Source organism: Lissotriton helveticus, chromosome 1_2 (genome assembly GCF_964261635.1).
Source record: "Lissotriton helveticus chromosome 1_2, aLisHel1.1, whole genome shotgun sequence".
NCBI classification, from domain to species: domain Eukaryota; kingdom Metazoa; phylum Chordata; class Amphibia; order Caudata; family Salamandridae; genus Lissotriton; species Lissotriton helveticus.
In genome coordinates, this window is record NC_136058.1 from 252,061,489 (window position 1) to 252,079,355 (window position 17,867).

The 17,867-nt window shown below is 43.4% G+C and overlaps 1 protein-coding gene across 3 annotated transcripts in view; it reads right to left on the reverse strand.

Annotated features, from left to right (window-relative positions):
- Positions 1 to 17,867, reverse strand: part of LOC144800563 (vitamin D3 hydroxylase-associated protein-like) — a 345,205-nt gene that overhangs the window by 178,786 nt on the left and 148,552 nt on the right. For all 3 annotated transcript variants that reach the window (XM_078671690.1, XM_078671691.1, XM_078671689.1), the window contains exons 3-4: positions 14,839 to 14,982; positions 5,642 to 5,775 (exon numbers count right to left, since the gene is read on the reverse strand). In XM_078671690.1, coding sequence (XP_078527816.1) covers positions 5,642 to 5,775; positions 14,839 to 14,982 — 278 coding nt within the window. The remainder of the gene's footprint in view (positions 1 to 5,641; positions 5,776 to 14,838; positions 14,983 to 17,867) is intronic.

Consider the following 17,867-nt stretch of genomic DNA (forward strand, 5'->3'; position numbering starts at 1 on the left):
ACGAGTTGGCTCTCAGTACGAGTGCAAGGAGCCAGGGCCCCGTCCAAGCTTGCAGAAGCGGCATAGCCAGTAAGCATTGGCAAAGCCATTTGGTCTCAGCAATGCCAAAGCTATTGGCCTTGTAAATGTGAATGTCTTTTAGACATTCTGTCTTAGCAGCACATTTGCTGTTCAGCATGGCTGAAAGTCACTGAAAGCCCAGAATCATAGGATGTTGAGCCTAAGCAGAGTCTCTTCGCCCATCTTGTTGAGTTTATTGTCCTGCCCCTCCTAACACAAAAAAGTGCTATGACGTGCCCTGTGATGGTCCCTTCATAGCACTTTTTCTGTGACTTTCAGCCATGCTGAACAGCAGATGTGCTGATAGACAATATGGCTAAAAGAGATTCACACTTGCAAGGCATATAGATGGTGGTGAGAAACAGTTGAGGCACTTCGAAGGAAAGTGAGGATGTGGCGTAACAGCCAGAGCTGCCAACACGGGAACTGGGGAACCATGTTTTAATCTCGGAGTCGGTTGAACTTTGCGATTCTGGGTATATCACTTATGCTTTCCCCTGCGTACGACAATGAATGTGTCTTGTGTATTGTGGTGAGCACTTATAGCACTCCAATATCATCGGTTGGTGTTAGCACTATAGCAAGATGGAGTACGGCAGAAGTGCTCCAATACTATCTGATTGTGCAAAAATAAATAAATAACAGCAGCAGCAATGAGGGTGGTAGTGGGGAGACGGGGTAAGCACGGAAGCTGGAGGGGATGGGCAAGCAACAACGGGAGAGGGCGGGATAAAGCAACAATGTAGTGGGAAAAAAATGCCATATGGCAAGACGGAGCGAGCGCTCCAATACCATTGTATTGTACAAAAAAAAACAAGTGCTGTTTGTGTTTTAACAACTTTTAAGAAATGCATTTGTTTATCTACATATGCATGCATTTTAGTGGTATGTGTAGAAGGGAGATGGCCTGAAAGCACAAGGACTCCTATGAAGTGCTTGAAAACGAAGGGTGGGCGTAGTTCGCGAAGTAGCGCTACGCGTAGCTACACAAAGTGCACTTCGCACTATGCGAGCTACGCGTAGCACTACGCGAACTGTATAGTAGCATGTTTGCACTGTGCAAGATGTCGTTTTCAATGATTTCACATTGCGGACAAGCATCCGGCCCTGTGCAATCATTGAAAATGGCATCTTGCACAGTGCGAGATGTACTTACACGTAGCTACACAAAGTGCACTTCGCACTACGCGAGCTACGCGTAGCACTACGCGAGCTACGCGTAGCACTACGCGAGCTGTATAGTAGCATGTTTGCACTGTGCAAGATGTCGTTTTCAATGATTTCACAGTGCGGACAAGCATCCGGCCCTGTGCAATCATTGAAAACGGCATCTTCCACAGTGCGAGATGTACTTTTCTGCCGCTCGAGTAGATTTGTACTCGAGCTGCAGCTTTCTCTATGCGGACTGGTAGAACATGCGCGACTGCTCGCAATGAGAAACCTGACCTCCCCGCGTTGAGAATCTCGCCGGGAGGTTTATTTTCCATGCTTGCGATTGGCAACTTGATCGCGAACAAGGAAAAAGTCTTGCGAGGATGTCATTTTGCTTGCTCGCGGTCGCCAACTTGATGTTGAGGACCGCGAGCAAGCAAAAAATGACCGCTGCACTACGCTACGCATGTTTGCACTGTGCTACGTGCAGTTCGCGTAGTGCGAAGTTGCGCAAACTTCGCACTACGTAAAATTTAAACACAGTTATGTAATTTGTATTGGGCAACAAAAAAACGTTTTGAAAAGTGCAATTGTTAAGATAATGTTTCTACTGGTTATTTATAATAAAAAGAAAATTCAAACAAGGAAACTAACAATACCTGCGGATGTCCATTGTGCACTAAACAGGCTGTATCTACATTGTAATTTATTGTGTTGTATCGTGCTGGTTGTTTAGGTTCAGAACTATTAATCTTATTTTCCTAAATGTATATGTTTCACACTTGATTCATTAGCCCCGGTTTAGGAATATTAGTCGGGGGTACCTCTTTTCTTTACAAATATTAAAAGGCAGAACACCACCACTCACTAAAACAAAACAGATTACAATGGGGGTTGAAAGAAGTGATGGGTTCGGGGAAGGAGGTGATTTGTGGATAATGCAAGAAGCGGGAGGTGCTAGGGAGCAAGCAGCGATGGAAGGAAAGAGCACAGCAACAATAGGAAAAGAAGTGATGGGGAGGGGATAGGAGGTGATCTGTGGATGGCTCATGAGGGCGAGTGGGAGGAGAAAGAGCTAATAAAAGCAGGTGCACTGTGTACAGTTCTGAAAAAGAAAGAAAAAAGTAGGTCCTAAAATCTTCATAAAAGCAGGAGCAATGGATGTTTGCAAGTACTTGGTCCATGATCTAGGGGCAGGGCAAAACTCAAGGAGAGGCATGACCATGCATGCCAGAGACAAACGGTGACAAAGAATATGAAACAGACAATGGAACAAGCAAATTGGAAGCCTGTGAGTGGGCTGAAGTCTCCAGATTAAATGCAACATTTCTCTTCGAGACAGTGCAGGCGCTGTCTAGGCAAGATCTACTAAGGAAGACAATTGCATGCCATCCCTCCATATCCAGATACATGCTCTCTATCTTTCTCTCTCTCTGCCCTCTCATGTCATATTTCTTGGTGCGTGGGGTAATATATTAGCATTGCAGTGCAGTAAAATCAACAGGGAAAACCATTGATTGTTTTAATAGGAAAAGAAAACTTATGAGATACACTTACTAAAGTCGATATGAGCACTCAAGATAAGCACAGCACTTTAAACTGGTTGCAGTCTAATAAAGGGATGTAATATGGAACATCCACTTTGGTTTGAACCGTTGCAAAACGTATAACAGAAAATTTCATCTGCACCTGAAAAGGTCTCCGGGCCAAAACGTATTTAGGTCAAACATCACAAAAAAAATTCAAATATGTACTGATCAACATAAATCAGATATAACTCAAAGCATGAGAACTAGTGTGTAAAGGTACTTTAACGAAATGAGACACAACTTAACACTCCTTAAATTCTAAATTTTTGGGGTGGTGAAAATACTGATGGAGATGGAAAAAACCAAAGGTAGGCATGGTGGACAGATTTCTTACAAACATTATTCCTGATGGGACTGAAATTTTCAGCATTCCCATGAAATCATAGTAACTGTCACATAATACTAGGTAGTCTTTCGTCTGAATGGAAATGAGATCACTTGTGGACATTACTACATGGAAGAAAAGCACGTCACACGATCGAGGGAAGATGGCGTGGTGAGCATGGCTTGTGCCATCAGCAGCAAGAACTTTATTTGCTCAGTGCAATCCCTAAAGATTCAAAAAAACTATTTTATTCTTACTTTGTAATATTACTGTAAAAAGTAAAATGTTACGTTCTTGTAGCTCCTGATTGAGGGGAAAAAGTAGGTTATTTGAATATCACAATAGAGTATTTATTCAGAAGAGGCAAGAGCTGATAATATCATAGGACATCAAGTGTATTCAGTTTAATAAACGCTGAAAATGGATGGAAATTCTGCTACCAGTTAATCATAACCTAGGCACATAACGGAGGCAGCCAAGGAACCATGAAGGCAGGGCAAAAAAAACCCTCACCAGATTCTTTTAAATAGGAACCTCTCTATAAACATACAACTCTTTCCTGTACAGAGAGAAGATGCAATACAATGAAACACCCTAATCCCCAGGGAAAGGTGCTGCACCACACGAAAATGTAACAACACCTTCCACAAGTTCTCCTTTTGTGAAGTGAGGAAAAGGACAACCCACAGGAGAAAGATTTCCAAATAATGGTAAAGAGTACCCAATGTCAGTGAACGGAGATGCATCCATTGGCTTTCCTTAATAAAGGACGGCATGAAAAGTAGAATAGACATTTATGAGAGCATAATGCACAAAGACAGTGTGAGGCTAAGCCTGCTGAAACAACATTGCTCACTCACTAATATAGTATGCTAGAGGTTCTCTCCAGAGAGACACCTGAGAACACACAATCAATATTTCAATATCATCCATCTATTAAGCAATCTGGCAAGTCACAGTTGTGCTAAAAGCAAATGTGGCATCTTTTGTCACTCTTCTAACCACACCATGGAACTCAGACAACCAAAACATACTTCGATAAGATCCGTGAAACTCCCATCCTGCCATATTTACCACTGGTTATACACACAACCACCAAGAAGCCAGACAACCACCCCTTCGTCAATATCAACTGTAAGGGCTACAGCAGCCTCAATATTCAAGTGTTATGTGTCATGTTTTCCTAAATCTTCGCACAAGGCTGCCATCCTGGAGGCCAGTGGATTGAGTAGTAGTGAATACATTCATTTTGTCCTACTAGGAAAGTCACATAACTTTTCATATGTAAGATAAGCGTCTACTTACACGCCCGCAATCACTCATCATCATCGTGCCCTTCCTCAACAGGAACAGCAAATATGCATTGGGAACATGTTGTATGGTGTATAAACCCGGATACCAGGGAAGCAATGGGCACAAACCCCAACGGGATGCTCAACTGATGGACCAGTGGAGTACACATTAATATTTGTTCCTGTATCAAGGCAAATAGAGACGTTTGCTGCTTGTCTGCATTGTGTTACACATACTGACATCAACAATTACCGCAGATCATTTAAAGCCACAGACATCTTTGTCCACTATGAGTCCCAGACCAACTGAGGCACCAAGCATTGGTCAACTCCCACAGCAACACAAGTCTGGAAGACAAGTGACCTTAGGAAGGGGCATTGGCTATGAGGGGCATCCCCTTTACACCAACAGATAATGAAAGCACACTTTTTAACACATTGAAGGTGCACTGGGATGGATGGACTACTTTACCATTTTTTTGTTTAGATATGATCTATAACCTTCATCTCAGTGCTTAAAATGCTCAATTGTGTATGTCTTTAGATGACACCCAGATTCCCCTAAATCTAAATGGTTACCTTGACGACTCATGACCATCAATCTGCTCTTCTGCTTGGCAGGTGGATGTCAGCTTGCATTCATGAACTTAAAACATGCAAGTCTGACATCTTTCTCACAGTTCCCCACCTCTCTTGGTATCCGGACAGTAGACTGCCAGTATGAGGCCCACTCCTCAGGCATCTTCAATGATCAGGTGTCTACAACCCATGACGCATGCCCGGCTATCACTCGATGCTCACTTGAGCCATGAGCAGTCTCATGTAAAACTCCCAAAATCAATGTGTTCTTTGCTTTTCCCATCAAGTTGATGTCCTGATTGCTTTCATCTCATTAGTGCTAGACTATTACAGTAGTATGTACTTCGAGCTACCCAACCAATCAGTGCACCATTTCTGGCCTTTTCAAAATAAATCAGTGTGTGACCATATTTCGACCTCTCTAAATTCATTGCCTTGGCTCATTGCAGGCAAATCCTTCACTTCTTGGGCACCTCTTTGCTGACTTAATAATCTCAAAGGCTGTTAACCTACACAGAATTTGAGATTAGTAAATTTTGGACCAGAGCCCTAAAAGTAAAATGTGTTACAATCCTGCATCAAGCATGGATCTGGGAAGTCCCAAAAACACTACTTTTACAATAGAAAATATTAACAAATATTACTTGATCATGGATTGTGGAAGGTTGGTCTTCACAAATGGAATGGCTCCTTGCTTCTTCAGAACCTGAACGATTACGCTGTCCTCTGGGGCAGGCTTGCCAAGGAAGTGCACAAGGCCGACGTGGTTATCATGGCCCTAGGAGAGAAATAGAAGTTATCCTCCAGCTCCTGATTTGCTGTACTAAAAATTAATATTCCTTTTTTATTTTCTACTTCATAATAAATACATTATTTTGTTATTGCTATATTAAAGCTTTTTTTATGTTTTGTAATTTTATTTTGTTCGAAGGTTATCTATGATATCTTGTCACATGTTTTATATTACTGCCTGGAGGTGAGTGGGAATGTAAGTGCTTGTGTATTAGAGATTATGTCAGTGAGTAATTCCTCTGTTGTTCTTCTCTAGGATTATGAAATCTGTTTGTATAGACATAGATAGAGGTTCAATGAGACATTGGTGAGATTGCCGAGTTGGTTGTTGGACGCTTGAGTAACCAGCTCTTGATGTGGTTGCCCACTTGTACCCGAATAACTTAGTTTTGTACCAGGTATTGTCTTTCACTGGTGATGAGAACCTTGGCATTACCTTCTCAGAATGCTCCTGCAACCAAACTTTTAAAGCACGCTGCTAAGAGGTAGGATAGTTGTCCGCCCATCTCTCTGGAAGGTATCCACAGTCATGGTTGCAGCAGGATATTTTAAAGTCATTTTGAAAGAGAGTACGTTTATTTCGTGCGATGGTGCCCAAAGCATTTCTCCTCATACTCGGACTATGCTCTAAGCATTGCTAAAGACAGAGAACTGTGTAAACAATTTCTTGGAGTATGAGGACCTGCAAGATACTTACTGGAAGTCTTCACAATGCTGATGGAAGGGGGGTCTATAGATCAACAAGGTGATGAAACACTATTTTGTGAGTGTGTGAGATTATCAGCTTTGTGCATACCTAAAGACTTGTATTAACATATTTTACATTGGGTCTCCCTCAAACTCCGCTCCAATGCCAGGATTGCTATTTTCAGTGACCACAATTGGAGATAGTTCATCTGCATCATCCCAGCCAGGTGCACAGCTAACCTGCATACCACATCATCATAGAGATATTCTTCATAGAGCATCTATCATACTGCAGCTTCTTTAAAGATTGACCCTGTGGGAACTGTAACATGGCAGAGTGGACACATGAAAGAAAGTCTACAGATAGTAGTGTGTCCTCTAGTGATGAAGGGAGTGACATTACATTCTTCTTTCACAGCACCGGCCTTTAAGACCCCTACAAAGAAGGCACAATATTATTATTAAAGTTACTGCCAGAGCATGTAAAAAACTAGTTAAGACCCTGACAGCTTAGCGAAGAAGCTGAATACAGGCCTGCCTGGTGGCAGATGGGGTCTGACGAACTGAAATGGGCTCCTGACTAATTTTACAGCAAAGCAAAGGGAAAGTGATGTAAAAGGAGTTGGCTGTGAGAAACTATTTAGGCTAGGGTGACAGCGTCTCTTCAGTCACGGGCAGGTGCAGAGCATAAATCGGTCACCTCAACCAACACTTCCCCAGAATGTCCTGGAACCTGGAACAATTCCACCCCAAGTAGAGGACTCTGCTAGAAGAAGAGTCCTGAGTCCTACTGGAAGTGGAGGGCTCATTCAAGGACTCCTGACTCCAAACAGGGACTGGAACTGCTGTCCAACGGTCAAGTGGTTGGAGTACTGTTGGTCTGTTTCAGGAATACAAAACGGCTCCTGATTCCAAGCCATCCCAGCTGACCACAGAAAACTGGATCGCATAGGAAACTTGGCTGGAGACACACCTTATACCTAGAACCCTGCCCTGAGGAGAGGAGGCGGTGTTTTTAGGGATAACCAGAATTACCTTTTCCAGCAGTTTGAGAAAAGTGGCCTTAGACATTTTTCCCCTCTGTCACATGTTACCCTGGAAGGTTCAGATTTTTTTTGGGATTTATTTATTTATTTCACAATTACTTAAAAACATTGCAATCATATACAAAAGAAGCCATATAGATAAACTTTTATATATTTAAAAGGACATCGTGTTACCATTAAATAACTCATTAATAAGAGCCTAATATAAAACATCTCAGTCAACGATTAGGGTAAAATGCTGGCACCCACATTTTTAAATCTATGGCTCATGCGGGTGTTTAAGATTCATCAAGGTTGTTACCAATGTCATATTTCATAAACCAGTTGCCAATTGCACAGAGCCACGTCTCGAACACTCATCTAGCGCTCCTTGGCAGGTTTGAATATTTAAAATATGCCAAATTGGCCGAAGCCAACACTTTCTCTGCGGTTTCAGTTCCTTGCAGATGCAGAGTACATGGATCAATCATTCCTCCTGAGTTCCACAAAGACGTCATTGTTTGTCATTCTCCTCATGATTCCTCCTTCCGTACCAGTATGCCATCAGCGGAACTAAGCCAAGGCGCAACTTGAGCTTCATTGTTAGGCTAAAGGGAGTCGTCAGATAGTGTGGCAATGCCCCAGAGTCAGAGTTTTATCACCCAGCTGCCATGACCTAAATGTGCATCTTGTTCAGCAAATAGTAATTTTGCTTGGTTTGTTAGTAACTTCGACGCAACTGGAATTGGCAGAGAGCTTCCCAAATTACTTGTACGTCCAGGATCTCTACATAGTGCGTTAGGAAGTTGTGCCAATTTGTCGCAGGATTGTTTATTAGTGTCCAACTGTGACTTTTTAATGTACACCCCTAAGCCTGTTTGGCTTTCAAACAGTAGGCCACCAACCTGGCTTTTTGTAACCATTGCTGTGATGTCAGTGTAAATTCCATTTGAATTTGAGCGTGGGCGGTGTAATTCTGCAGTAAAAACGCCATGCAGTAGCAGGCGGATTGTGCTCTATCCAACCAAGTTGTCATTTTGTCTCTAAATGTCATCGCACCGTAGGTCAATGCTGGTAAAAATGTACTGCCCATTACCTTAAAGAAGGGGAGATAAATCTGGTGTGCTCATGGATTTTTTCACTTTGCAAAAGGCCCCCACTAGGGGGTTCACTACACCCTGTTGGGTGGTGATGTGAGAGGCTGAACGTCCCCTATGGTCAAGCCAGACTCCAAGGTACTTAAATGCGATCACTACTTCGATGATTTTTCCCTCAATGAACCAAGACCCTTTTCTTGCATGCTGCTGCCTGGTAACTATCATCACCTGGTGTTTTCCTTGTATCGATAATCCCGTAATTTGCCTTACAATACAATGACAATGCTGTCAAGAGCCTCTGAAGGCCCGCCGGAGTTTGATCTAGCAATACTGTGTCATCTGCGTATTGTAAGGATTAGATTTTGGTTCCTGAGAATTTAGGTGGGAATGAACTCTCACGTGCTAAGTGCTCTAGAAGGTCTGCCAAATACAAGTTAAAGAGTATAGGTGCCAGAACGCACCCTTGTTATAAACCTTGTTGATTTCAATTTTGTTTGTGGTAGCCTATCCAGTGGTGACTTTTATTTTTACCCAGGTATCTGAGTCTAAGGTAATAATTGCTTTCAGTAGGGTTTGGGGAATGCCCCAATTCTTTAGTTTTTCCCACAATCTTGAGCGGGATACACTGTCAAATGCAGTTTGAAAGTCAATATATTCTAAGTAGGTTTCCCAGATAGTAGGTGCGATGATTGTGACAATCAGTGATTGATTTCGCTTAAATCATTAGTTCATTGAGATCCAACATTTTTGTTGATCCTTTAATTTTACGATGTTGTTTGCGTTTTTCCAGCACTGATCTTCCATCTTCCTCATATAAGCATATCTGGCTTTCCTGTACTACTGACGATTTGCAGTAACCTTCACACATAGTTCTACGTTTTCGCTTTTGTGCTTGGTGATCTTACGCATTATGTTGTTTAGGTTGCGTTCTATGTTCACTATTTGTTGCTAGATTTTAATAGATTGGCATAGTTTCGATGCTATTTTGTCTATTCCAGGCTTTGCCACTGTGGTTAGATTTTCGCTCAGGTCAATCCTGAAGATTGCACCCAAGTTGGTTAAGAAAACCAGGTCTGTCCCACTCAGAGCTATTTGTCGCACTGGAAATGGTTCCGCATGACATCTATCCTTGCCCCACGGTAGGACTTTGACTTGCAAAAAAGTTTAAAGGTAATACCTTGTCCAGAGCAAGGCAGCAAAACTAGCTGACCAACGAAGCACCCTGGGTGGCCATGAAAGGTTTGTTTATCCTGATTAGAGATTTTAGTACCAAAACAAACAGCTTTACAGGGAATTCTGCAATGAGGCTTCTGACTTTGAGAAACCCTCACTGGCCATAACCTTGGACCTTGCCCCAATAGAAGTATTTGACTTCGGTTTCAGAGACTAAGGCCTAATAATGTATTGCTTCAAATATGGCCTAGATTTTTCGTACCCCGAGTAACAGGTATCAAGGTATTAGTAAAACTGAAGGCAAGGATAATCCAGAACTTTACAAGATAGACACTAGGGGTCCCCTTGTAAATCAGGAATTAATAGGGGAATTGATCATTTTGGATCCAATTCTCCAGTAATTCCTCATTTTCCCCTCAGCGTTCCCACAATGATTTCCAGCTACTTCTAGCACCCAGAATCTCTGTGTTAAAGTAAACAGATCTGCAGTTGCAAAAATAATCTTATAATTCCAATGGGGCCAGTAGCCTCTGTTACCAGACCTGTCAGAATTAAGAGGTCATACGTAATAAGGGCCCTAGTTTGAAGGTAAAAACTTTGACTAGGAAGACCTCCCTGCTATATTCGACCTGTGCTCCATCGCGGCCAGCCTGGAATCACACCATGGTCCCAGTCAACAACAAGCTAGTGTCATCAAACTTTTTAAAGGTGCTTTTTGGCTTAAATCTTTTAAAATTCATATCTCCGGTGCCCTTAACCTACCTTAATGATCTTGGTTCCTTTTTGTTCACAATTTTTCTCTTCAATTGGTTTGGTAATTTTATTGTGTTGTGTTCTTTACTTTAAAATTGTTAGTACTTCTTAAACTTAACATGCATGTCTCTGGGGATTCCCTGCTGCTTTTGTCATAGCCACTAAGAGTTGACCAGCGATTCTTTCACAGCTGTGTTTTTTTTCTTCTAAGAAGCATGCATTTATTAAATTGGTAGGGGTCCCTCTTCCTAGATTTATAACCCAATTTCTGACAGGCGTAAATCAGTAAAGGTCGAGTGATGTGACAGATATGCCCAGGAGTGTCATAGGACTCAAGCTACACTTCACTGATGAGGACTAAAAAACTGTAAGCAGTCTGCTGATGCATGAATTCCCATTTAGAGGCACCTTAGCTTGGTCTGGACCATCAAACATGAAGAGGTTAAAGACTGATTTGCATAGAGTTGGTTCCAATCTGTAATAATATAGATGAGCAAAATAACAATGGACTGAAATGCAGACATAAGTCAGGGGTTCAACAAGAGTAAGTTAAAGCAAAGTCTTTGTGAATCAGCTTTCATTTAAGTCATTGATGGGAATAATACAACTCAAACTCTGTTTTATATATAAATGACAGTTTGTAGAGTTGTTGGTGTGTCTCTTTATTCAGCAAAGACCATGGTACTGCAGCATTAGGGAGTGGATTAGACGTGCCACCAAATTACAAGCAAAAGGAGAGAAAACTTCTTCATTAGTACATGAGGTGCACCCAGGGTCCCCATATATCGATTTTTCACTTCTTTGGAGGGAATAAAAAGGAACGTTGTTGTGTTACAACCCCCACTCTAGAAACTATATTGAATGTTAAAATTCACATTTAAAATCTAAAGATCAATTTTTGTGTGACATGAGCTTGAATAAATTGAATTTATAATAAAAACATGAAGTGCATTTTTCAGAAATGGATTATGATTGAAGGTAAGGAACTATCTGGATTCAGAGTACACCTGGGGACATCTTGTGTGTACAAGAATATCTGGGCATATATATGTTGTGTCTGGACTGGGTACATGCTTTTTCGATAGAGCTTTAGAGACGTGAGGCTCTGCATTTATGGCACTTATCGCTGGAGCGAAGGGCATCCATATCTTGTGGCCCTTTTGATAAGGAATTAATCTGAAAGATAACAACTTGCATCAACAGAATAAAGAACTATGATCCAAAATATAAATGTATGCCTTTCTCTTTAGCAGCACCTGAGGAACTCTTGTTGAATTGCTCCAATGAGTCTGGCATGACCATTTTCTTCTGATTGGCTCTGTGAAAAAGCTCAGCACTCTAGCTAATAAAATGCTAGTGTACACTCAAAATCCGTGCAGTTTGCCTGCCCCAAGCCCTCACCTTTCAAGGTTATCACTCTGCCTGTTTAGATGACTTGCTTTCACCATTTTGCAAGAATATGGGTATGTTACTTCACACTTGTTCTGCATATTGCATAAAATGTGGGTCATCTGGATGTTAAAAGAATGGAAGGAAAAGACGAAAGGGAGGAGAGGAAGAGGACAAAGAAGAAGAACACGATCAGAAGAAAATAAAAAAGAAGAACCACAAAAATACTTTGGAAGCCATTCACTTAAAACTAGTAAATGTACGCCTGTGCTCTCCAATAATTGGTGCAGATGTACTACTTTTTGAAACTCACAAACGTTTCCAGCAGTAAGCATGGAAAGCTGGGCTTGGCTCCTAGTTCTAGATGTATGTCTATGATTGTCATGCGATGTGTTTCCACGACTCCTGTTTTCCCAATGCATAATTATATTTAGCATTGACGTAAGCACAGGAAAAAAGAGCCAGGGATGGCGAAGATAGCAGAAGATCGAAAGATGATGCATCGCAAACACTTTACTACATTGACCAGAGTCCTTAGGGGCGACACCGCCGGTGTGTGAGTAGTGTGCGACCCCACCCCCATTTGTAACTTTAAAGCTCCCTTGAGCAGCGGGCTGACGAGCTTGGGATCCCGCACCTACGCGCCTGAGTGGTATTATACCTGGCAGATATTGGCAGCCATCGGCAACCCCAGTACACGGCCTATCCCTGCTGATGAGGGGTAATACCCCGAAACACGTGTCCAGGGATGGCAAAGATAGCAGAAGATCGAAAGATGATGCATCGCGAACACTTTACTACATTGACCAGAGTCCTTAGGGGCGACACCACCGGTGTGTGAGTAGTGTGCGACCCCACCCCCATTTGTAACTTTAAAGCTCCCTTGAGCAGCGGGCTGACGAGCTTGGGATATCGCACCTACGCGCCTGAGTGGTACTATACCTGGCAGATATTGGCAGCCATCGGCAACCCCAGTACACGGCCTATCCCTGCTGGTGAGGGGTAATACCCCGAAACACGTGTCCAGGGATGGCGAAGATAGCAGAAGATCGAAAGATGATGCATCGCGAACATTTTACTACATTGACCAGAGTCCTTAGGGGCGACACCGCCGGTGTGTGAGTAGTGTGCGACCCCACCCCCATTTGTAACTTTAAAGCTCCCTTGAGAAGCGGGCTGACGAGCTTGGGATCCCGCACCTACGCGCCTGAGTGGTACTATACCTGGCAGATATTGGCAGCCATCTGCAACCCCAGTACACGGCCTATCCCTGCTGATGAGGGGTAATACCCCGAAACACGTGTCCAGGGATGGCGAAGATAGCAGAAGATCGAAAGATGATGCATCGCGAACACTTTACTACATTGACCAGAGTCCTTAGGGGCGACACCGCCGGTGTGTGAGTAGTGTGCGACCCCACCCCCATTTGTAACTTTAAAGCTCCCTTGAGCAGCGGGCTGACGAGCTTGGGATCCCGCACCTACGCGCCTGAGTGGTACTATACCTGGCAGATATTGGCAGCCATCGGCAACCCCAGTACACGGCCTATCCCTGCTGATGAGGGGTAATACCCCGAAACACGTGTCCAGGGATGGCGAAGATAGCAGAAGATCGAAAGATGATGCATCGCGAACACTTTACTACATTGACCAGAGTCCTTAGGGGCGACACCGCCGGTGTGTGAGTAGTGTGCGACCCCACCCCCATTTGTAAGGAAAAAAGAGCTAGTGTGAGCATTTTCTTTCTTTTCTACAAGGGGAAACTATTTTCCCAGTTGAAAAATCCCTTCTCTAACATCTTCTCCTAGTTTGGGATGATTAATTCCCATTCCCATCCTGGAAATGGAGTTCTTTGGCAGGAGTAAATCTCTGACCATTTCAAGTGTCAGAAATGGTTGGATCTGAGTTAATGACTACAAACTTACAAACCTAACCAAGTTTTGGTTCACTCTCTTCCCACTTCTTATATGAGGGTTAGTACTGTACATTTCTCCAGAGTCATAGTGGAGACAGTGGCATTAACCTTAGCCCCCATGGTGCTGGGGGAGAGGGCTGCCCTGAGAGCTTCTGACTGAGTGGGGTGGGGGGTAGAAGCCTCCATGCACTTTGCAGGGGGACTGCCCTCAAGTTCTGTTACACCACTGGGTGGAGAAATCTACAGTAGTAAATCCATTTATGCCTGCTAGGTATCTTTTTGTGAAATCCCGACAGCTGTAAATGAAGACATTTTCAGATCTAAATGTGCTTTTACATCTGAAACGATCTAAGGGCCCGATTCACAGAATGAATTTAAGACTAAATCCTAAACTTACTACTATTTGGTATTCACAGAATACACTTACTACTTTCGGGATTCACAGAGTGAACTTACTACTTTCGGTATTCACAGAATGAATTTACTACTTTCGGTATTCACAGAATAGATTTAAGACTACTAACTTTACGTCAGCACTCGGGCCGGAAATTCCGGGCCGGAGGCGGAGCTTCCAGCTTGGGGCCGGAGCTTCCGGCTCAGATGTGGGAATTTAGCCATGGCTGAAATCTCCACCTCTGGGCCGCAAGCTCTGCCTCCGGGCCGGAAGCTCCGCCTCTGGGCCGTAATTTCCGGCCCGAGTGCGGACGTAAAGTTAGTAGTCTTTAATCTATTCTGTGAATACAGAAAGTAGTAAGTTCACTCTGTGAATCCCGAAAGTAGTAAGTGCATTCTGTGAATACCAAATAGTAGTAAGTTTAGGATTTAGTCTTAAATTCATTCTGTGAATCGGGCCCAATGTGAATTGCTCCCATCGATTTTATGTATCGATTGCTGCTTACAGCTTTATGGAGATATAAGCAGCAAATACTACGAGTACTAGGACTATAATGAGTGCAAGGTGTCATGATGGTGTTTATGGACCCCTGTATGAAGGAAGCCTTACTTGCTTACCTTATAGCCCACATCATCCTTGAGACTGATGGGGACACAGTACAAAAGTCCTTTGTTTTTCTGTTTTTTCACTTCTTGGAGCAGAGTCTCGCAATCTGGGAGAAAATCCGTCAAACAGTTCACCTCCTTCTGCACTTGTAGAGCCTGGAAAACAAGCATTTGAAATGTCAAACTCATGCAAACAACAATTGTAGCAAAACTTTATAGAAACTTTTCCACTGTATTTTTGCTTCTCCTGCCTCGGCTGCTTTCTATTTGATGATAAAGACACTAAATAATTAGTAAAAACCTGCAATATGTAGACATGGTTATTAAAAACACATTTACCTTCTGTATCGGCTTCGGGTTTCGTGACTAACAGCAGAAAGGGCAGAACAAAGGGTACCAATGGGTAAGAGACCCTTATTTTGGCATTCATGTCTAAAGCCAAAGGCTCAGCCGTGTTTAATATCGGTGGAAGCTGTTTTCAGGTTGCGACAAAGTGTTTACTATCTACAGATGGACTGTGTGTGGCAGATACCCCTGTCTTTTCTGTGACTCTCAATAGGTTTGCATTATATACCCCTTTGTAGGTCTCTGCCCACATCTTCATGTTTCATTTGTGAGTGCACACTCACACTAGAGTACATCCATGGCTGGGGACATAAATGAGGGCTTGCCAATTCAGGCCAGACGTGCTGCACACGAAGGAGTGTTTTTATACAGAATGACAAGGAATCTTACATGGATCTTTAGCGAAATTTTTTCTGCGTTACAACATGTCACACCATGACTTTGTGGTGTGAGCCTATCTGAGGAAACCAGCACGAAGCCTCAAAACCATCCTGAGAATGCTATCCCCTCAGAAATGTTATCAGTAAGTGTGCAACGCTTCAAAACTATTTCTAAAAGCCACTGCCCTTCAAATGGGACTTTTAAAAGCTATAACTACACCTACGTTTGGAAGGAGAAAGGATATACAATGTCTACAGCCTCTGCAACATCAAGATAGATACTGCGTTGGCTGGAAAAATACCTTCATTTCTCGAGCACTTTTTGGAAGTTTCTCCAGTAATTTGGTATTGAGCAATTGCAGATTTCATCAGAGCTGATAGAGCAGCCATGGCGCATTGCCAGGCTGAGGGCCTGCCAGAGGTTCTGGCCCTCGTGTTAGAATCATTGGAAAAAACAGACTGAATGGAGTCCTAAAAGGGAGATAACCTCCCACTGTAAATAAATACATTTTTTCAATGTAATGCTAAATGGAGCAACATCACCTTGAGCATCCTTAGGGTTAACTCACCTCCCTTTGAAACTGAAGACCTGTTTTAATTGCCCACGGGCTGTTTGCATGCAAGGCTGATCAGCCACTCTCCTTACTCTGCCACCATGGTAGCAGCCTCGTGCTTCCATTATTGTGGGTTTGGGGCAGCCTTTCTTTGAGACCAAAGGTCATACAGAAAGTGCCCCAGGGCTGTAGCAGTTGTATGCGCCCACGTGTTGTGCCCCTCACAGTATTTTAGTATTATAGAGGGGCCTTGGACACCTGGGATCCTATTACTTTATGAACCCCCAGGGCACTTTGGTATCACAGAAGGGGCCACAGAACCTTCTGGCAGCCCCTTCTGTAATACAGATAGTGCTGGCACATATATAGTGTCAGTGCTATCACCAGAGGGCGTTCCCTCATTTGCATGGGGGCGTGGCCCCATGCAAATGAGGGAATCACTTTGCCTATGCACCATACTATAGATGAGGGCGCAGAGGCAAATAAGCTATCAGGAGGCGTACTGTCAGTGCGTCCCCTGAAGGCAGCCCTCTGGAGAAGGGAAAGGGGGTCCCGTGGACCCCCAGACATCCCTTTGCAGGCAGGTGCAGTCACTCACTGCACCCGTCTCCTAGGGGATCTCTAATTCCCCTTAAAAGTTCAGGTGAGTTGCTGTCTGCACAGTGAAACATGGAGGACAGCCACTCCGTTTTTCACTTGAATACACTGCCCGCAGGTCAGCACGAGTTTGCGCCTGCCCTGGGGGCAGCACATTTAATGTAATAGGGTGCACTTTCCCTGTGTGTGCCCAGTGCACCTGTTTTAAGGTGCGCCGTGCCGCAGACAGGGAAAGTGCACCCTATTCCGACTCCCTCTGCATTATGGAACAGGAGTGGGCATTACTTCATTTGCTTAGGATCTACCTTTGCCATTGTTCTATTGTCTTAATACAGATGCAGCAAAAGGACAAAGAAATGGTCGGGATTGAGCAGTACCGGTGTGCCACATAGGAGGCGGCACCCGAGGGCAACGAGGTGCCAGAGGCACACCAGGCATCCCTCTTTAGGGGTATCCACTCCTACCTCACATACTTTTCCTTCTTAAAATGATTCTGGGCCACCTAGCAGTGAAAGAAAGAGGCACAGGTTCAAATGATTTCACTGCCACACTCTGTAGCGCAGATGCTCACTGTCAGATATTATGTCAAACTGGAGAGAGTGCACTTTCTTCACACTGTCCTGGTCTGTTCCAGGTACACTCAAGAGATGATGCACAGCAGTGTAGTCACAAAATGCGCCTATTATGTAATATTGCACCAGGTAACTCTGAGTCCTAAAGTAGAAGAGCCAGTTAGCTCTGCTGCCCGGTCTATACAAGCTGCAAGTGAGCCAAGGAGCCACAATCTTAGCGTGAATGACTATTAATCTATTAGCAACAAATTGAGTTCTGATACTGACTGACCAAGCAAAGTGATATGTTTATGAACCCTGAACTTAAAAGGGTATGGGTCATAGGTTAAGATGAGGACTGTGTGTGAAGCATCAAGGCTCACAGAACGCAGACTTTCTAATTCCAGAATGTTCTCTTACGTCAAAGAATATTCTAGCTTCTTTTGTGTGATAGGAAGACACAATTTACACAACTTAATTGTGTGGGCATTTTGAGACCTTTTCAAGTGTAACCTCATGTTCCAAGTGACGGCTCTACTGTTGGCGATGTTGTGTACACCTACAAACTGAGCATTTTTCAAATATGTTGCTGGTTTATAAATCCGGACATCTCA